The following is a 22,355-nucleotide window of genomic DNA, read 5'->3' on the forward strand; positions in this document are numbered from 1 at the left end:
GGTTTCACTCCCAGAAGAAAACATGCTTGTGCTGTGAAGTATTCCCACTAGAAATCTGGGAAGTCTTAAAACCTCATGTTACTCAGGGCTAAGAACTGGCTTCTTTATTAATTCCCTACTAGACAACCGCTGTACAGTAAATCTTTCCATAACACCATGCTGTTGAAATTAATCAAGCTGATGTTTGGAAATTGTTCAAATTAGATTAAATTAAATAACACCTAGATGGGGCTCAAAACTTGTGCTGATGGAAACAGATTTTAATCTAAAAAGACACGAATTTTATTGGTGCCTCTTCTTATTGGTTGATCTTCATGTTATACTTACTAGGACACGCAAGCGCTGCTCCCCATTTAACAGCTGGAGAGGTGGGTGGCTGAAATAGTTTAATGTCCTCCTGGGCTTTCTCTATCCTTTTCTTTTTTGCTTTAGGTGCCAAGCCTGTGATGGTTAAAGTGGAAGTGGACAATGCATAGAAGTTCAGTGCTGATAGTATCACATTCATTACTTGCTTTAAAGCATGCGCTGGACAAAGTATTATTTGCAAATGAACAAAAGAAATGATGCAGGACTTCTTAATATCTGCTCTGTCTTGTCCTTCTAGTTGGTGATTAGAAACTTACAGCTTTTACTTGGAAATCTTAAAACTGAAAATGTTTTCCAGGGAGCTACATGACTGCAGTTTGGTAGTACTTTTAACTGGCTTAATGTTTTTTTGTAAAAATGCATGTTTTATGCAGCAGAGCATCTGGAGTTTTCACTTCTTGAACGAAATACCTGTTTCTCTTTCCTTCATTTTTAAGAATGGATGGATTGCTCCCCAGTGAAATAAAACTAAAATTTTGATTGAAATGGGCAAGGAGGAGAAGATGTGCGTTTGGACAGAGGTCTCTCTGATACGTATTTAATTTCATAATTTCTCTGCCCCTTAGAAGAGTCCTGGCAAAAAATGCAACTATGTTTACAAAGTCTTCTCTGTACATTGCAGCTGTTCCATGAAAGCAACAGCGGAGCTTAAATCCCATCTCTCATTTGTTTTAAAAATATATGTTATACAAATGTACCGGTCAGTGCTAACCATTCTGTTCTTCTGCATAATGGTGGGAACAGTTTTTCCCTGTTCTCTTCCATGGATTAGAACGATTTCTTGCTCTGTTTGGATGTCCTTATAAAAACCTTTATGTAGATCTTGTTTTATGCTCCCCTAACATTTTATGCAGATGCTATCTATATGGGGTCACTGCTCGGTGAGAAGCATGAAAGAGCTGCTTATAAGTCAGTTAAGTGAATTAACATCAAGGAGAAAAAGTCTTTTGTATAATTTGTGATCGCTAGTGATGTTTTGTGTGCATTTCCAGCATTGTGTTCATCCTTTGAGGAAATAAACTGTTTCCCTTTTAGCCCTCAGAATACCCCTTGTTTTCTCCATGTGTGAAAATCAGTGCCGTATGTCATCTACCACGAGCTGTAGAGCATCATTCACTGCAGCATATCTCTAAAGCTGGGAGAGCAAACGCATGGAAGTTCGGTGCGAAAGGGACCTAAGCCTTTTCTGTGCTTAGGCATGGGGGAGGGAGGATGACAGTAGTTCTGGCTGATCAGGCATTAGGGAAAGGGCTGAGGAGTTTCAGGATTTATGAGTAAGGCTGGCTTGCATTGCTGTAGCACTGCATGTGAGACTTTGTTATGGATGCTTGGTGTCCCACTCTCTGAGTATTGCTCTAAGTTCTTCAACTGGAATGACAATAAGCAGTGACTAACTTGCATTGCTCTTCTGTAAGGGCCCTGTAGTGAGCTGGAGGTGTAATATATGCATCTAGGAGCAAGACATGTTGTATATCAGTGTGTAAAGAGCATGTTGACTTTTGGCTGCAGATGTTTTTTCTTCTGATTCCAACGTACTGAAAGTATGTTAATTTATTTTCAGATAACATCAGGAAACAGAGAAGTTTGAGGCAATAAATCCGTTGGAGACATTATAGCTTAACTCTCCAATGCGAAATCGAGGGCAAAGCAGATGGAACTTCCTTGGAGTGAGATTTACTTGGAAATAAGTTTTAACCAATGTTGGTTTTTAGTAAAACAGGATTCATATTAAGATTCCAGACACTATAGCAAGAGGCATGAGAATGAGTTAGCCAAGGCAGATGTGGTAACCTGCCCTTTGCTCTCGGTTTTTAAGGTACTAATAGCAGCTTATCATCAGTTACGCTGGGTCACTGAGTTCAGAGATGTTTTTGCAAAAGCTGTTTCTGTAGCAGGCTCCCTGCAAGCATGGGCAGCAGGAAGGGGCAGGAAAGTCATCATGGGCAAGAGTCCTGTGGGTCCTTTGTGCCACCCCTAAAGTGATGTCATGTACGGCATCAGTTCTAGCATTTGAGATCGTGTTTGTACTGAGACAGTAAATGAGTGTGGAGAATAAGTGCAGCTTCTGTGCTGAAAAGGTGGAAAGACTGTTGTGTGACAAGGAAAGCATCTAGCAGAAGGATAAAAGATGCTGTGGCATCCCTCTCATCAGTTTGCATTCACCTACTTTTTCTGTCTTGCCAAAATGTAACTTACGCAACTGGTATCACAGCCTCAGCATTTGGCCAAGTGTCTTAATCTTTTGTTAAGATATTAATAGCCCCATAAAAGTGCTGTGACAGACTGTATGTTCAACAGGAGGGGAAGTTCGTCACTTACAGAGGTTAAAGCTCATTCTAACTAGTTAAATGATTTATGGACAAATAGAATTAACTTTTTAACCTTTGATAGGAATAGAAATTTTGTCATTGATTTCAGAGGAACAGGATCAGCCTTGCACTGTCTTCTCAGGAAAGCACCTAGAGATTTTTTTTCACCGAGTTTTATTTTTTTAACACTGTGTGTTAGAATTTGGCTGCTTGAACTTGCAAAACGCGTCAGTTTAACCCAGAATCAAGCAGTGACGAGGGAGCAGCATCAATGTGATGCCTTAACCTACTTACACATTAATTCAGGATGTGTTTTAAAACAAAGAACTAAAACACATCAACTGGATATTGTGGCTTCTAGCTGCTGCTGCTGGCCTGCAGTTAGAATGTCAGACTGTGCCAGATAGCCAACTAAGTGAGAATTGTGTATCTAAAATATATTTTAAAGTAAATCTAGTCTCTGCAAATTCAAGACAAGTAGGATTTAAGTCCCTTAGCAGTTGTTGCTGCTGTGACTGTATCTACTTCAGGGCAGGGTGATTGCTCTAAGGGATATATAACTATTGGTCTGTAGATTCTGAAGCTACTGATAGTAGAAGATCTTGAAGATATTTAACTGACTTTGTACGGAAGGATAACTGAAATGTGGCTTTCTCCTCTTTTTCACTTAAAGAAGTGCTGGGTCCAGGAATACAGTGATTTGTGTCTGGCCTTTCGTAAATATACTCAGTTATTTTTCATAGTTGTTATCTACTGGAAATAGTTATATTTCTTTCTGAAGAACAGGAGTGAGAGGTGAACTTTCTGGCAGTATTACGAGCCTTAGATAGTACGTTTGGAGAACTGTTTTAGGCTGAGATTTGTCTCTGCCCCAATATTTTGTAGTTTATCTAGTGGCTAACAAATTGTACGTAACCAATTAATAAATTTCTATGACTGGAGGTAATGGTTTTTCCTTTGCCACCCCCTGACTACAACCTGGCCTGTAGCAAGCAATGGAAATGGCCGTGCAGTTCTGTAGGTTTTCTGTCTGTTCCATCTTCCCTCCATGCACACACTTCGAGTACTGTAGGGCCACCTCCTGCAAATTGGCTTGTTTCTCTACTGTCTGTAGTATTGAATCCCTTTAAGTTCATGCCCCGCAATTTATTGCCATAGATGACTTGATCCTGTAACCACAAAAGTAAATTTACAATGAAACAGAACAAAATTGAATCCAGACCACCCCCTGAGTTTTCCACTTCTGTGGTTCCTCCTCATCCTTGATCCTCTTTCGAAGAGAGCTGTTCTCACTCTCTTCATAACATGCAGCAGGAGAACAGCCACTGGCTTCTCTGGGTCTGCATAACCATCAGCTGCCAACACAAGATTATTGTTTTCAGCAAAATCAATGCAAGGGTATTTTCCTTGCACAGGGAGAAGACTGGCCAGGGTCTGAAAATGTGCAAATAAACCTGCCGCAGCCAAGAACTGCATATGGGACTAGCCTCTGCTGATACCTCCATACGTCTGCTGAGCGGAGAGAAGCAGAAGCGGCATTTGTGTGTCAGGTTTTCCTGTGGCTGAATGTGGAGAAGCCCTGACCTGAAAGAATAGGGGCATTCATGGAACTGTAGAAAACCTCTGCAATGTTGAAAAGGTCTTATTAGGAAATCTTGTTCGTCCTCATGCTGACTGTGATTCTGTTCCTGAACTGTATTCTCTGGAGCTTTTAGTGTGGTTTTTAAATGAGTCAAGTGATGAGACTTCAGTATTTCCCTTGGAAAGAAAACAAAAGCTATCCCACAGGGAAGAAAGGCAGATTTCCACTTAAGATGAGCCTTCTAGGAGGTGTTTTAATTTACAGCTTTAATCAGAGATGTATGACACACTTCTTGTTCCTCTGTTATTGATGTTTTGTTGTTTTTTTTTTTTTTTTTTCTTTTCCATCTAGGTTTGATGATTCCAGTCTTTTGTGTGGTGGAGCAGTCGGACGCCTCTCTTGAATACGATAATCGAGAAGAGCATGCTGAGTTCGTTCTGGTGCGCAAAGATGTGCTCTTTAGCCAGCTGGTGGAGACAGCGCTCCTGGCTCTGGGGTATTCCCACAGTTCTGCAGCTCAGGCACAAGGTATTCAATAAAGTTCTTTTCCCTCTTCCCTGCACTGGCAGAAGACAGCACCTGAGGTTGTTTGATGTAAGGAGAAAGCAAGAAAATTGGTGGCAAATCTTGGAAGTGGTTATATCAGTTGTGTTGATTGCTTAATCTTAAACTGGGTGTACAACAAGCCCTACCTTGTTAGCCTGCCTAGAAAGCATTAGCTGGATCTTGCTGAAGTGTGAAATGTGGTGATAATGATCAGTCAGCATATTCATGACGCATTTGTTCCGTACCACAAGACAGGTTGCTGCTTCGAGGAAGTCAGCACAGAAGAGCTGGATAGAACCTCTAGGTGTACAGCTAGATGGTATCTAGTATTCCTCTTTGTATTGGGCCTGTTTTGAACAGCATATTACAGTCTTTCATTTTTAAAATGATACATCGTATATAATGGTTATATATATACATGCTCTCTTTATGGCCAACAGTTGTAGTGCTAAATAGGCAGGCTGATTTCTCTGTTTTCACTTATCTACTATATTGCTGCAAAGCCCTTCGTAAAGCTCTACGGTCCCTTCCACTTAGAGATGATTCTCCAGTAGCAGCGAAATCTTAAACAAAGCTTTCCTCTCTCTCTACCCAAAATACCAGCTTGAAAAAAACAAACCTAAAATCCTAATCTTGAGGGAGATGGGCAGGAGGTGGTGGGTTGGGAAAAATCTTTCCGGAATGAACTTTGCATTTCACAAGGCTTTTTTATACTGAACAGGTTATTTCAGTGCTTATTCTTTTGGATGAGAAGCCTGTAAGTTTCAGTTTCATCTCCATGTCATCAATAAAACCTGTGCACATTTAGAGTAGTTTAATAGGAGCTTTGCCTAGGGATTTGGATTTTATCTGCTGGTTTTAGTTATTTTGTATAGCTAGGTATTTGAACGTGCGAACAGAGGGAGTAGCAGTGGTGTTGAATCCAGGAGTTCCAGGCAGCGGTTAATAGCGCAGTGCTCCTTGTACAAACTTCTTTCCAAGCAGGGTGATAATGATTCATTTCCTCTGTCAGCCTCTGCTCTGTGAGAGAGGCTCAGGTTCTGCATACAGGCAGAACTCATGCACATGTGTTTATTTACACAATACGGTAATAAAAGCTCTGCAAGAAGGTAGCTGTTTTGGTTTTTAGTATGAAACATTTCATGTAATTTTAGGGATGCTTTTTTTCTGAATGTAAAAGGTCAGCGTATCCCACGGTTTCCATCCTGGTGAGCCAGCTTCCTGTTTGACAGCACTATCCATCTCAGTTAACACAGTTGCTCAACGTGTTGCAAGCTAGCATGTGGAACACGCTGCATTAGGTGGCCAAGATTTGATTCTTGGCACCTACAAAGGGGAATGGGCTTTGCAAGAAACCTGCTCCAAGGAAGCGTGCCATTCAGTGCAGTGATCCATGCTGCCTGAGCATCTCACTTGGGGGAACCTTGCTTTTGTTGTGAGAATAGCAAGGGGGAGAGACAGGTTTGACTCATGAAGGAAATCAGTCACTGTGCAGGGAGGAAATGGCCACTGCGTTTTTGAACTACAGGCTTTTGACAATGAGCAGGTTCAGCTACTAATCTGTTGCTTGATGTGTTGCTCAAATAACTCGTCTAGAAAATAAAAGTTGAATCTCCAATTGTTGTAATTAGTCTAAAAGACAAGACTTCGGCATTTTTGTCTTTAAGGCAGCAATTACCTTCCACTAGACAACATCAGATGGTATAATATTTAGAAATGACAGAAAATACCTTAAAGATCCGTCAGCTAACAAATCTCTTGCTTGGTCAGTTTATTTACCTTCACACTGAAGGACCAGTTCTCTGAAGTCTTTTATACATCCTGGGCAAATACTGCAGGTCCTGCTGATGTTAAGATATGAAGCTGAAGTATGCAGCATGTTATGTAGTATCTTGTTTCTGTGCTAGCTGTCTGCAAACTGAGAGATGAGGTACAGGCAGAGCCAGAGTGCTAATAGATCTCTGAGACTGTTTAGTTTAATGAGAAAATTTATAGAATATTGGGCTATAATCTGTCAACTACGGTTGACAGAAGCATTGTGCTAATTGTTGATGTAAGGATTTATTTGGCAACACAATTTTCTGATATTAAAAAGAGGAGAACAAATAAAGCTATTTGCTTTATTCATTCGGGTTGTAGGAAAAGTCTGCTTCTGTTCTAGTGCTTGGGATTGATTTTATTTAGCAATATACTTTGATAAACAGTCAGTTAGTTCTTCTTTATGCTTTATGATCAGCTGAATTACAGGATCTGCATGAGAAGTTTAAGATCCTCAGGTGCATTTTCCAAAATGGTAAAGCTTTGAGCAACACACTGTGCAAAGCATTGACATGAGTAGGTGTCCCCATGTCCTCCAGGGACAAAGTAAATGTGAGCTTGTCAAAGTTTTTGTATTGTAAAGCCCGTCTAAGCGGCAATGTAGCATGCAATAATTGTCTCCTTTTGAGTTGGGAAAGTGTTTCATTTCGTCCCCCTGCAATAATTGTCACCTTTTGAGTTGGGAAAGTGTTTCATTTCGTCCCCCTCTTGTTTTGGATGACTCTGAGAGGAGTAGCAATGTTCACTTCATCTTGAGGGAAACATCTTGCCTTTGCCTGTTCCTTTTAGAACAGGGTCTCCAGTGGCAGATAAAAGAGCTAGTTTTGGGGGAAAAGAGGAGTTGTAGCAGAAGAGAGAATTGCTGTGCGATTTCACACCGCCTTCGCTGCAGTTCACCATGGCACTTCTACAGACCTGCTGAGGCTCGAGCAGGCGGTGTGCGCCTTGTGTGTAGGACCCTGCCTCACACTTGCCAGCTGTATGGCAGCACGGCAGAGCCTGGGTGCCAGAAAGAAACCGTGGCACGGAGGGGTAGGTGGTGCCTTGCCTCCCCGAGGGGTCTGTGTGCCCAAAGGAGCCCTGCCGTGGGGCTGCCTGCCTGGGCAGCAACCTAGAGCTGCAGAGCTCCCCAAGGAGATGACACGTGTCCGAGCATATGAGCTGTAGCCTGCACACACAGCTGCCACCTGGCCTGGAGCCTCACATACCGGCTCGTGGTCACCTGGCTTATCATGGCTAATTTTTAGTCCTGGTCATTAGGTAAACTGAGAAGTCTTAGCATAAATAATCTTGAGACAAGTAAGTATCAGGAGGTATACATGAAGGTGGCCCCACGCCTCACTAGAAGCAGCTCTTTATTCCCACAGTTTGGGCAGGACACATTTATTCCACAAACAGCTGGTTGTGAACATTTTTTGTTGATGGTGGTGAGAGCAGAGACTTTTCCAGCGAGTGCTGCCCTCGTGAAACTTCCCTTTTCTGACAGGAGCTGTGAAAAGTCTTCTGGAACAGCACGGGAATTCGTTAACAGCTTGGCACTGGGGTGTGAAAGTTGGTGGTGTGAATGGCAACAAAGGTTTAATAAACATTTATGTATTTTTCTTTCATCACTTGAGTCTACACCTGACACTAGGGAACCTGCTACATGTGCCTTCTGGAGAGGAAGAGAGTCATGCTTTAAAGGGGCACCTGTTCTATGTATAGTTTAATAAAACTTACATGCCCTGGTACAATTTTTTTTTTTTTTTTTTTTTTTTTGTGGGTGAGGTATTCTAACTGGGCTATGTAGGAGAAGGGAACTGGTGGGGGCTACATACAGTATATAGTGCTCAGTGCTGGGATCAAAGTAGTATGAAAGTACTGGGACTTTCTGAAAGCTCTGGGACCTGCTGTGGAAGCTCATACCCTCCTCAGTGTGGGGTGGAGGAAGAACAGTGCTAGTTTGATGCTTTTAGCAAGTTCTACTTTCTTAGAATCTGTATGAAAGGAAAATAGTGTGATTTCTTGTGGATATATGTATATATTTTTTTTTTCTTTTGACCAGTTCCTTGTTAGCTGTCATGGGTGTACACACAGAACTGGTGCACATTGTCTGCAAAAGCTCGCAAAGCTGGATGGGCCACCAGAATGGAGTCTTGGAGTTTGCCTCCTCCTCCCAGGTGCTTCTGCTGGGTACGTTGGCAGGGCAGTCTGGAGTGCTTGCCCTGACTGCTGTTTGTAGGCAGCGTTAGCCGGGCACTGGCAAGGTAGTTGCTTGGGTTAGTTGCTGTGTGTGGCCACCAGAACGAAAGGGGTTTACAGAAGGGTGAAATGGTGCTGAGATGCCAAGTGGAGCAGAAGGAGGGGTTGAGAAAACAGCGGAGGGAAGTTAACCCAGAGTGAGAGAAACATTAGACCTTTCCCATCCCTATCACTGTAGAGATTGCCAAGCCCTGGTTCTCGGGCAATGTGTTGCCATGAGCAGAGCCAGTGCAAGAGGCAGTGCCTTGCATTAATGCCTTGGAGGCCCCTCTTCACGCTGCCTGGTTTCTTCTAGTGCTGTGTACTGACCAAAGAGTGGGAAGCCTTATGGCTGCAGAGAGCTGGGGGTGGCTGCTTGGAGTGGAAGGCTGGAAGGAGAGGCTGGCAGTGGTCAGTGGGGAAGGTGTAAGACAAGAATGAGAAACCAAAAAGGTTTAAGTATCTTGCCTTGCCAGGTGGAGTTGCAATAGCTGGGCACAGAGGGGAGTGATGCTCTCTGTAGGGATCGAGACTTAGCGGGCTGAGGTCAGACAGCATCGGCCCTGTCAGCCTTGCACAACTGGAGTGGGGAAGAGGAGAATTTTGTTGCTGCCAGTCAGTGCCTGGCCAGAGTAGCTGACGGGGTACCTCTGCCCTAATGTCATGACACCCAGAGGTGTATCTCAGGTCCAACCGTCCTTCTCCAGCTGCCTCGCCTGTGAGGCTCTGGTGTTGCTTGCAGCCACGGGAAGTTGTAAGGCAGGCTTGGCTTGGCTTTGGTGCTCCTGGAGAGCACTGTGCTCTGGAGCACTAGTGGAGCTGTCCTTGCAGTGAGCTGCAACAAGAGAGAAAGGTGGCTCTCCTGACTGTATAGCAAGGAAACCAAGGCACAGACACGTAAGGGCTCTCCTCTGGATCCATAGTGCACATGGCTGGGGCAGGAAGGAACCCAGAGTGCAAGTACATTCATTTCCCTCAAGGGTCTAAATATGTGACCTCAGCCCTGCTCTCTGCTGTTAATTGGAGGCCTCTTGCACTTGCGGCCTGCATTTAAGTAGTGTTTCAAAGCAAAGACCAGATCTGTTTGATATGGTGACTTTTAGCGTATCAGTCCAAACCCCAGGCTCCCGTGTATGAGAATGTGGCAGCCTGAATGCTGGGCTCCTTCGTGCTGGCTAGCCTTTGTGAGACCAGCATGACCATCTTGCCACTTCGGGGATTATAACCATGCGTGCAAGTATTTGAAGGGTGTAAATACCAATGAGGGAGTGGATTTGCCTAAGCTGGTCCAAGGGGTAGGGCTCTGGGGCAATTGGAAGGACCTGAGCAGATGATTAGTAGGGGGAGATCCTGTGAAATATTCCCATCTGTGCTGTCTCCAGGACCACAGTAGCTTCCAATTGAATGTCAGGTAAAGGCAGAGCATACCAGCTGGGGGCTGTATTGAACACGCACAAGCTGGTTTTATATTTCTGTACAGTAAAAGTGTAGTGAAACCCTGCTAAACTATGCTGGATGTATACAGCTAAGTTTGCTGCAGCTGGGAAGACCAGATAGGCTATTTTTAACACAAGTGCAAGGTAGCAGTATGGGAAAAATGAGAGGAAACCTGGGTTCAGGTTTTTCCAGTGAATAATGTGCAATAAATTACAAGGGTGCTATAATCTGGGATCTTCTGACTCCTCAGCCGAGCGCCCAGTGTCATTTGTATGTCTGAGCCATGGCCCCCTGTTCATGTGATCAAAGACCTTCTAGTCAGTATTATATTGGCTTTAATGAATAGGAGAGACCCTGGTGATATAATGGCTTAAATAACTAGACAATACAGCGATCAACAAACTAAATGTTGGGCCATTTTCTGGCTCTGTCACTGTTTGCTGCTTTTTTTTTCTTTCTCATCTCTACAGAGATAGCATAGCGGTCTCACCTAACAGAGTTGTCGGTCCGTGTAGAGTTGCTGTATTTCTGCTAGCTCAAACTCTTGTGCTACAGAGTATGCTAGACCAATGAGTCTTAAAACAAAACAAAACAAAACACCTCCCTCCCCACCCCCCCCCAAACAAATGAAAGAAACCAACGCAGCCCTCTTCGGAGCTCTTTTCAGCAGTTTCATCTTATTCCATCTATAATTAACAGCTCCTTACCTTTAGTAATCCGCTTTTGCCCCCCTTGCTTCTATTTTATGGGTAAGCTCTACTTTATTCTCTCTAGTTTTGCAGGTGAAATTGTAAAAGGCCCAAATCAAATCATTTAACAGTAATATGTGTGAGGGGTACGACTCAAATGGACATCTTGCAGTAAACTCTGACATGCAGTTTCATGACGACTTGTGTGGGATTGCTAAGCAGACTGGATTTCTTGCAGTGATACTCAGCCATCCAGATCAAAGTCTTCCTTGTAAAAGCTGCTCCTTCTTGAATTGTTCATTACTTGAGTTGTATTCTTTGTCTTTCTTCCTGATGTTTGAAGAAAGTGGGCTGAGTACTTCTCAAATATTTATTTCCCTCCCTATATACAGACATTTACCAGCAAATCACTGTTTTGTCTACCCTACAAAACTTCATGACAACTGTAAATGAAACTCAGTTACAGGAACCATGAGAGAAAGTCAGAATTTAATGAGAATGCTGAAAACCTCTTCCTTCTTTGTTTTTTTTTGTTAGGCGTTTCAGTGCATAATGGACACAGGGTTTGAAAGACACTGTTGTTAAAGGTTCAGCATCTCATGCCATTTCAATTAAAGCCCCAGAGTTCTCTTTAAACATTGCTTGGAACTCTGAAGAAATCTTATGTAAAAAATAAAAGAAGAGGTAGGGATTGAGGCTGCTTATATTTGTAGGGTTTACCAAAATTAGCGTGGGGGTTTTTTTTGTGGAAAATATGACATATAAAGAAATGTTAGGGTGTCATATTTATATATATAAAAAATGGAATCTATTTTATGTTCTACTTTGCTTTACATATATAAATACATATATAATATTGTATTTATAATTTAATCTAGAATATAAATGCACATACATTTTATACATACACACACATACAAATATATATATTTATATAAAAGCATAATATATATATGGAAACAAAAGATCAATATCCAATTAATAAACCAACCTTTCAGGTTACTTGTCACCCTCATTCTCCATCTGTAGTGTTATGTTAAGTAACCTCATTATCCCAACAGCATGAACTCTAGTGAATACTTGATTCTTTGATAAGCTCACTGTGAAAGTTCTTAACTTCTAACCAGCGGTCAGGAAGAGTCTCTCTTTCCTTTTCTTCCCCGCCGCCCCTCTGTGCTGGTGTGTGTAGAAGTTGCCACGTGGTATTGGCTTTCTGATCCCAATATATTATTTACAGGATTCTTGTGATGGAACAAAACCTTCTGCAAATAATAATCTATTTTTCTAGATGGCAAACATCTGGGTAGTATAAGTAAATGGGTAATTTATTAGTGTTTGAACAGCTTAAAGGAGGGTAACCAAAGGTAGCCCTGAACAGCTCAGCACTTCTGACGGCCGCTTTCTGTCTCGTTTGCGGTTTGTGACGGAGCGCAGCACCGCTCGTAAGCAGGAGAGGAGGCAGGGGTAAAAGGAGAAAGCGGAGTGGACAGGGCAGGCTTCGGCTGCCCCAGTGAAACACCCTTTCTTCCTTCCCTGCATGTCTGTGAGACTTGGCATACCTGCAATGGGAGTTTGAGGCCAAGTGCTTTGAAATGCATCATGTTTTGGTGATGGCTCCGGGGGCTCCAGTGGACTTGTTGCAGTGGCGTGTGTCATTTGTTTGTTCCACAGTCACAATGGATCAAACTCAGACTGTGCTATGGGTAAAAATCATTAAACCTTTTTGTTCCTCTCTCTCTCCCTTTGTTTCTGAGAAATACTGCTAAGGCTGTAACAGCAGATCGGTGCTTCTGTTTGATGAGGGCTCTATTCTTTAGTGCTTTCCATCACTTTACACTGCAGGCTGCGAGTAAAAAGATAATGCTTCAGGACAGAAGTTCCTTCAAGCTTAGCACTCTTCAAGATTTTCACGTATTCTGCCAGTTTTATAAACCAATGAAGAAATGCTAGGGAAATTGAGCCATAGGCTTTTTTTGTATCACAGCAACCCTTATAGTAGTTTGGGGTAAAATAAAAATCAAGTTCACTCCAAAAGGCCTGTGTGTACTCAATTAAAAACTTAGACCAGCGTATAATAAATTCTGATTTTTCTTGGCCCCCTTCCCAACCTGTCAGCTAAGCCCACAAGCCCATGAACCACTGGTATTTTTGAGGAAAATTGGGAAATGGTCTTTATTAATTTTAATTTAAAATAAAATTTTGTTTCTTTTTCTTGCATGAATCTGATAATGAAGCAGTGCTGTATTTAAAAATGGGAATAAATTAGGTTAGACTAGGTCTTCCCCTGTCCAGACAAGGAAAATGAGGTGCAGTTAGCAGCCTGTTAGCTAACAAGCTAAATATTTAAACATTCAGTAGTGTGTGAGGAGAGCAAAGCCTGGTGGTGGTTAACACAAATTAGGGTAGCTTTTTTTACCTTTTCTTATTTTTCTTTCTTTTTAGACATTTTTGTCTGCTGAGATTTTTTCCAGTCCCTGCTCTAGATAAGGGAAGCAGCATTTTAACCCTGTGGCACAAGGAGATGCCTTTCACCCCGATTGCAGATTGCCTTGCCCCATCTGTCCTCCCCACAGGGGCACAAAGCCGGGCCCACCTCCAGCTGCTTCTTTCCTGTAACCTAGCAGAGGCAGGTTACATCTAGATCAAACCAACTGGGATGCTTACTGGGAAGCACATCCCAACTTCTATAATCTCTGGTTTGCCTTGGGCAGAGGTTCCCCTGTGCAACATTTGTAATGGATAAGCTGCTGGGGAAAAAGCAGAGCTCTTTCTGCTGGCCGGTCTGTCCTAAGTCCATTTATCATCAGTGCCCCGGTCTGGATCTCGCTGCATGTGCGAAGGGGAATTGGTTTGAGCATGTGGAGAGCAACAGTGCTGGCTGCGGGGTCCCTTGCAAGCTCATGATAAAAGGCAGTACTTCTCAGTCCCCTTTAACTGCATAGACAAGCTAAGCATGAAAACCAGTTTGCTTTAAAACTGAAAACCTAACAAAGTAAGGGGAGAAAACTTAAAGAGGATAAATGGATAGTGCTTCCTGGGTTAAAAAAAAAAAAAAAAAGAGAGGGCAAACACACTGACCCCTGTCCTGTGTCTGATCGTCTCTTTAGGAAAGATCCTTCTGGCATTGACAGCAAAGGGTCAATTCGGAGGGTTTCTCACTGCCGCGTGCAAGCATTGTAGAAGCGACCCAGCTTTAATCCTCCTAACCCTTACTAGAATATAAATGAACCTGTCAATCAGCAACTGTATTTGATGTTTGCATCTTTTCATACCGGTTGAATTTTACAAGGGCAATCTGCCCTCCTGCATTGTCATCGGGGGTCTGCAAGAGATTAAATGGCTACATTTGCAGAATGGAAAAGGATGAGCAAAAGGCAATGCTATTAGTGACCTCCTTTTCCCTACTATCCTGTTCACTGGAAACTCACTCGGAGAGTACCGATGAAGGTTCAAATTCAAGCTGTGGCTGAGAGAAGCGGGTGTGTATGTCCTCCTCCTGTCCACTGAGCTACTTGGCTATTTGGGGTGGGTTTCTCTTCCTCTCCATACTGGCACAGGGCTTATGGAGAATTGCTCTGTCCACCTTTCAGCCACTGAATATCTTTCATTTATCCAGACAACTTGAAAAAGTACATGTTTATACAGGTGTGATTAAAAAAAGGCATTGCATCAAGTTGAATGAGATGAGGTTGGGGTATTTTTCACTGGGTATTTTTTGGTGATTTTTCTTTCAACTTTATTCCAACAGAAAAATAATTCTTCTAGGATGAAGTAGCTCTCAATTAAACGATAAAGCTCTAGTAATCCTGGGATCTGGGGTCTGTATTTTATTCCTTTTTCACTCCCCAGTTTTGTATGTGCGGCATCTTTGACTTCACCTGGCTGTTTCCACAGTTACCAATAAAGAGTTAAATTCAAACAAGCAAGCTAGGAGGAGAATGCCTGTGCCAGTCAGGATTCTTAGCTAAATTGCTTTCATACTTTGTTTTTATAATATATTTGCTGCTTAGCCACATTTTGGCCTTTTTCCTTTTTCTAACAAAAATCATTATGTGGGATAGCTAGTAGATAGTTCCTACTTTCACAGTGACAACGCCATGCTAAAAATGTCCCTTGGCATAGGGATCGTTAACTGATGGCAATTTGTCTGCCTTTCTGAGTAGTTTTTTTTTTCGGCACCAACTACAGAGTCTACGAAATAGTCTGTGGGGGGAAAAGTGTTTATCTTGTGCTGAAACTGAAGATGGACCAAATGCTTGAGGAAGAGAACGTATCAAATAATGAGCTATAGATAACACCAAATCTTTTCAAGATCCTGGAAGGAGATGTTTAGGCAAAATTGTGCGGCAGTCAGCATGAGAAGATTGGCATTTTGTGAAATGCTGCCGTAGAATATGTTTCAAACGTCACTATTTATGTATCCATTTATATAGATAGCGTCAATTACATATTTTTAAATGTTGATGATGGGTCTAAAAACTACATGCATTACGAACATAAAACTTTCTGTGGCTTGAGCGTGGAGAACAAGTCTTTTTTTTTCCTCAATCTGAAAGCTGTATTTGTTTGCTTAAAAGAATGAAGAATGGTATTTCGTTGGTAATATTCACAAAGATTTATTAATATTTTATAGTGGAGCTTTTAAATAGAGGGCTACACATACTAATTCTTTTTTTTTTTTTCCTGATAGCTCTGCTAAAAGAGCATAGCAACACCATACATTTGCATTTTCTGATCACTAAAAATCCCCCCTACCATAAATGTGTATGTGAAATTGAGAACCTAATTAAAAGATTAACAGCATGTACAGTACTTTACCCAAAAGGCATGTGTTAATTTGTTAAAACACTAAAGATTTTTATGCTGTCTTTTTTGACGCTATCAAAATATTTTCAGTGGAACTGGTTGAACCTGGTCTCTTTATTATGAATTCTTCTGCAGAGTAAGATGACTTAATTTCATATCTAATTGCATAAGGAATTATAAATTATCTTTTCTAAGAGACCTATGACACTAAAACGCAGAATGAACAAATAAAACTGATTTGTTCTAGTACAAATGAAGATATATGGCAGTATTTTTATTACAGACACCATTTGTTTGGGTTGAGCGTCTGAATATTTTACAATAAGATACGAAGTGCTCTTTGTCGAGCAGTCGTTCCAGCAATGCATCTTAAGGTGTTTTACAACTAATTGCCTTGAAACGAAGAAACCCAAATCAACAAAAAACAGCCCCACCCATAAAATAAAACCCTATGCAGAATGGGATAAATCTGTTCCAAAGGAAATATGTTTTATATGCACTCATAGAAGCAGCGGGATCTGCCTCTTGGATCAAACATTGAACTTTTCTTTTGTTCGCAGGGGAAGGACCTGTTGATTTCAAAAGTGTGCTTTATCTCAGAAAAAGGTGACTTGCTGTATGTAAAATGGTAGTTTCCAGCTAGGTAAGAGATGCCACAGTCTAGACTAGAGCACCCAGGTGAAGGATTGCAAGTCTGGCTTCTAGTGGGGGAGCATGATTGACGGATAGGACAGCGCACTGGAGGTGGGCATTTCCCTGATGTAAAGGGGAATGAACGTCCTGCTGTGGCCCCGTTAGTGCCGTGTAAGCCGAGGGGATGCCATGGTGCTGCAGAGTTAGGATTTCCTTCCCTCCTGGGGACTTGTGGAGCGATCTTGAACAAATCCCCCTTCTTGCCCCTGCAGCACCATGAGTAGGTATTCTCCTTTGGAAAGAACTGGGTATTTACCAGTACAAAGCGATGTATTACTTTAAGAATTGAACATTACTCTTATGGCAGAATTTAGGAGAAACTGGCAATTATGAAAGATTCGTCTTTTGTAACTACTCTTTATTCTGTCATTGAGAGTTTAAAATGGTTTATAGTAAATTTACCATTTTTTACTGGCCTGTGTTGGTGTTGGTGCCAAGGCTGTTCGAATGTTACTGAATGTCCATTTAACCAGATTAGATTAAACCCTATTACATTATTTAGTGCGACTATATTGTTCATAAAGGAACAAATGAATATACTACTGACCTTTTGAGGGTTGAATTAATAAATTTATCACAAGGATTAGTTTGGTATTGTATAACAGAGACATTCTTTTATTTATTTATCCAGAAGTACTTTTATTGTGAAGTTTACTGATACAAAGCTGCTTCTGTTAAGCTGCTTGTTATTCCCAGCTACTAAAAGACCATTGCCAAATTGTCTAAATCCCAATGTATGTATGCATTTATGATTTTTTTTAGAAGGGGGCCAAAAGTGTAGTGTGTGACTTCATAAAAGCAAGTAAGAAAGAAGCGTAATCATTTTTAGCTAGAGAGCTTCCATGGTCTGCTTTGAGTGTAGGAGTGATGAGAGGAAAACTGCAGCTTTTATGGTGAAATGTGCATTACAGTTTTAAAAAACATTTATGCCTAATAATCAAAAGTTATTTCACTAACAAGGTTAAGGAATATTTTTATTATCATAAAAACATGAGATTTTTTTCCCTTACCTTTGTGTATCTCTGCAGTAAATTTTCATTTTGTAAGGACTTTTTGCAATTTACAATTTTGAGCGTGTGGGGAGGGAGAAAGCAGAAAAGAAGAGAGGCAGCCAAGAGAGCAAGTGTTTCTACGCTGTTTGTAATAGCAATGTCATGTCTCTGTGAGGGACAGCAGCGTGGGGTTGGGTTTTTTTCTTTTTGGCAGTATAGTAGGCACCTGTGTCATCTCACCAAGGTACGGCAACTCCCCTGTCCCACTCTTCTTCCCCTTCTTGTTGAAGCAAGGCTGGGATGGAGTTGCAGGTACAGCTGCAGTACTGACGTGGCACCATGGTGCCCCATGGTCGCAATGTGGATTTTGTGGAAGGAGGGGCTGTTACAGAACAAAATTCACATCAGACATCTTCAAGGCTTCTACTGAATTCTTCTCTTTTTTATCTGTGTCTCTTGTGATTAAATTCTGGTTTTGCATGTGAATGTGAGGGAGATGGAGAAATCTTAGCTGCAGATGGAAAAAAACCCTAGTGTCTTGATATTTTAAAAAATCCAGAATTAGGAGGAGATAAATTTATGTAGCCTTTGCACCATAATAATGTGGAAAGACCTGACACAAAGCCATAAGGCTTTTTTCACAGATTCAGTTGTCTGGAAATTGTGCAATGCTGTTTAAATGGAATGACTTTTAACAGATCGCAATAAATTTAAAAAAAAAAAAATCGTGTTTTCACCAAGGATTACATGATGGCAGTGCTAACTCCCATGCAATTAATAGACAGTGTGTACTTTGTTTTCCTTTGAGTGCTTAGCATTTTGTCTAGATTTTATCTGGCCGTGTATCCAGGAACTGGGTATGGATGCAGGCTGCTGTTAATTGAACTGTATTTAGGACTATTAAAACCATCCCATGTGCTGTATGGCAAGATGGGTAGCTAAATTTGCATTTGGAGCAAGATAGCTGTAGCATGCATATCCTGTAATAGCTAAGCAGCCCCTAGTCCACATGTTTTTAGATACAAAACGTTTATGACAAAGTAACTTCTTATCTCAATATAGCATTTGTCTTTTACAAAATGTGCAGTTATTTTCCCAGAGCAGTTGTGAGGTGCAGTTTGTAGCTTCACAGGAAGAAAGGTAGAATATGCTCTAATCTTGGTGTGGATCGTTGGCCCATTGAGTCAGGTCGTGTTGTAGCAGCTTCTTTGTAGAGGAAGGCTAGTCCTGGTTTCCCCTGATCTCGCGCACCTACTGAACGCCTTTTTACATCCAGCAAGTTGTGTGATGTAGTATTTAGGGGAAAGAATATGCTATCTGATATAAGGAGTGACAAGTTTAAATCAGCAAGCAAAAAAAGCCGCTTATTTCCGTGCTTGCTGAATTAAGTCTTTTATATAACATGCTTTATAGAAAAAGGGCTACGTTTGTACAGAAGGAGGTGCCAGAACGCTAATAGAAGTGTAGTAGCTCATCTGATGGGTGGGACAGACTTCTGCATGCTATTCCGGAACAAAATTAACCCTGTGTGGGAGTATAATACCTAGCATTGTTAATTCTTGACATTTTCATTTTCTTCCCCATGCTTCTGGGGCTCTTGATGAGAGGAGCTTCAGCTTCTCTTTACAAATTTAATTTGTTGAGATAAAAAATAAAATCTTAGAGGATTCCATCAGAAGCTTGCGAGCATGATCCTGTCTTTGGCATGAGAACATGGAATAGAAAAGAATCCAAGCATTTTAATTTGCTGGGAACAAAAGGAAGCTGATTGGTAACTTTGGGATACAGTATTGCTCTCTGAAGCACATTACTTTTCGGGTGTGTGCAGGCATGTGACAGTGTGATAGTACGTGGGTCTGTGTTGTTTCAAACATGCCCGGGGCCTCCTGTGGCCCTTTTGTTATTTCTGAGCCTTTGGCACTGAGTGCCAGTGGGGGATGTGTGGAGATGGGGAAACTAGAGAACTGGATATTAGAATTCAGTAGCAGATTTAAATTAAGCAGAAACCTCAGTATGTTATAAACTTGTAAGGCTATATATACACTATGGCATGTGGCTGGACCATAGTCATGCTCAGCAAACCACTGAGTATTATAGGACAGTTTGTATGTTTTCTAATTCTTCCCAGAAAAAAAAGAGGATTTCAGTACTGAGTAATATCTTATTATCCCGTTCCTACTATCGGCAGCACAGCAATTTGAACTTGCAAAAATAGCAGATTAGATATTTCCCTGAAACTACATATACTATTTAGTGCCTTACTGATGTTCTGGCAGCACAGCATAGGGACTGACAGAGACCGGGGCTGAAAGTGGCTTAAGGGAGCTAATGGAGTTTAGTGAAGGTTATGAAAAATCAGTGCTTTTCCATTAGGCTTCCTATGAAGAGAGGGATGGGAAAGGAAGAGAGATGCCAAAGCGGGAACTACACACTGGACATGGCTTTATGAGCTGGGAGGAGTTTAGGCTGACAATTTCGTCTGGGGCTTTGCTTCCTTGGTAGGAAGAGTTAAGAACACAAGTGAAAAAGCTGGTAGTAGTAGAGATAAAGTCCTGACCTCTTAAAACTTAAGTGTAAGGTGCGTATCTCAGAGTCAAATATTCCTTGCAGTGGTGGAAACTTAAATACAGTGTTCTGGTACTACTGTAGTAAGGCCAAAAATGGAACTAGAAAGGTTTGTCTCAGTGTAAAGGCTAAGTGAAATGCAAAAGTTAAATGAGCATCCAGTTGTGTGATGTAGAGTCCAAAATCAGCACCCACAATGCTGTTAGTGTTCATAATTATTGGTGCTGTCGCTTCAACAAGGGATTCTTTACAAGAAAATTAAACCATGTTTTAAGTTATAGCAGTGTAAATAAAGTTAAATGCTTCTGAAGTCAGTGGAGTTTTCAATTTCCACTGATGCAATTGAGGACAGAGGTTGAAACGTTATTTTTATTTCCAAATGTATCTCAAGCTACATTTCAAACTTGTTTTATGTGAAGAAGTAAATAATCTGTTTGGAGGCAGGTTGGGAGCATAGGTAACACAGCTTCAGAAACATTTATGTATAGGATCAGTAGCCGCAGTAGATCATTTGCAAAGAGCTTGTTAGGGGTATTCCGTCCACATAATTTTTCAGCTGTGTCCTAATACGGAAAAACAAACTCAATGCAGCTCTTCTGGAGTGAGTTATTTAGCTACAGGAGGGATAGGCCAAAGCCATTTTACTACAGAACATTTTTCCTTATATGAAAGCCATCCATTTGCAGGATATTTTTTGTTTAATGATCTTCAGAGTAATTTGATTTTTTTTTTTTTCCAATACATCGTAGAAGCTTAGGTTTAGGTTCTTGCTTGCTTATGTGAATACCTGAGACACAGTGACTTAGACTGGGACAACAGAATTGAAATTACCCATAGGAATCCTCCTACCTCTGCAGAGTCATGGAGAGAGATGACCTGCATTGCCAGAGAACAGAAGCATGGGAGCTCTGAGACTGAAAGTGAGGAGGCATGTTTGTTTTAATATATGTAAGATTTGACCTGGTTCAAGTACTTTTCTTAACACCAGAGGAAGGAGAAAGATGCAGAGAGTAGGGAGGCACATGAAGCCTGAGGTTAGAAGCCTTACAGTAGGCTATGGTGTTGCTTTAGTGGGGGTGGTGGTGGGGCGTGTGTGTGTTTGACTGAAGGTGGGGATGGCAAATATCCAGCTTTTTGGCAAGGACTGAGAAGTTGGTCTTAAGCTTGACTAATACATGTGTGTATATAGGAAGGTTTCAAAAGAAGGGGAAAATGCTTGTTAATTTGGGCTATTTGTGGTTGAAATATCATAAACACTTGGATGTAATAAGAGAAATACAGTAACTTTTTGTTTTCAGGGAATTTGTTAGAAATACTATTTGAAATTAAGATTCATATATTTTTGCAGAGGAGCTTTCTTTGTGAGGTTTTAATATAAAAGCAGGGGTCCCTGTCTAACTGCATGCATAAATCAAGGTGGTGCCTTCTTTTCTTTGGAACTTAAGGTAAAGAGTTTTGTTTCTAAAGCATAAGGTGGTTAGTAGTTGTCTGTAGAATTTTAAATAGTGCACAAATGCGCAAGATTTTTCTTTGATTAACTTTTTTTTAAAGTTATTAACAAGGTGGTTATGTAGGAACATTCATCAGAAGCTTTAGAAATCGTGGGAGATTTATGATGTCATATGATGTCATTACAGCAATATGCTGCATTGTAAAACTTCAGAGCAACCACTGCTGTACCACCGGGGTGAATAACGGAGCATTCATTCACTCCTACTAAATCCCAACATCAAATATTCCACAGGCTCTCTTGAAACAGAAATTGTGCCTATAGGAACATGTAGTGAGAAGTTACGCATGGGAGGGTGTAATCAGAGTACCTCAAAAGGAGTGTTAGATGCTTCAGTTCCCAGAAGTTGTCGTGTTAAGACTGCACAAAAGCTACAGACTCCCTGAGGTAAAAGCTCCTCAGAAGGAAGTGGCTGAAAAAATCTTGGCTAGTTCACGGGCAGCTTGTGAGAACAAGTACTAGAGGCCAAATTCTGCTCTGTTACGCCATCCTACGTTGGGACTAGCGCCAAGGACGAGCGCTTTCCCCGCTGCGACTCGACTGGAGGGAGTACAACTCTGAGGGGTCTGAGCAACCAGTGACTACTCTAAACCACACATAAAATGAGTTTAGCAATCTTGGACTGTTGAACAATGATTCATTTTATAATATGACCACAAAATGTAGCTGAGTTGGTAATGATTGCTTCAAACAGCTCGAGAAACTGAATGAGCAAGGAGGAGTCGGGATTACCCTTAGCCCTACTAAGTGTCCTTGTTGGGCCGGAGGTCAAGGCTTCCCGGTATAGCTTTTGCCTGGGGCTGCACGGGCAGGCAGGGGAGA

General features: G+C 41.5%; 1 protein-coding gene across 2 annotated transcripts in view; it reads left to right on the top strand.

Moving 5' to 3' along the window:
- Positions 1–22,355, top strand: part of SATB2 (SATB homeobox 2) — a 136,697-nt gene that overhangs the window by 19,282 nt on the left and 95,060 nt on the right. For both annotated transcript variants that reach the window (XM_075710914.1, XM_075710913.1), the window contains exon 3: positions 4,609–4,785. In XM_075710914.1, the coding sequence (XP_075567029.1) occupies positions 4,609–4,785 (177 nt within the window). The remainder of the gene's footprint in view (positions 1–4,608; positions 4,786–22,355) is intronic.

This window comes from Pelecanus crispus, chromosome 5, assembly GCF_030463565.1.
Source record: "Pelecanus crispus isolate bPelCri1 chromosome 5, bPelCri1.pri, whole genome shotgun sequence".
Taxonomy (NCBI): Eukaryota; Metazoa; Chordata; class Aves; order Pelecaniformes; family Pelecanidae; genus Pelecanus; species Pelecanus crispus.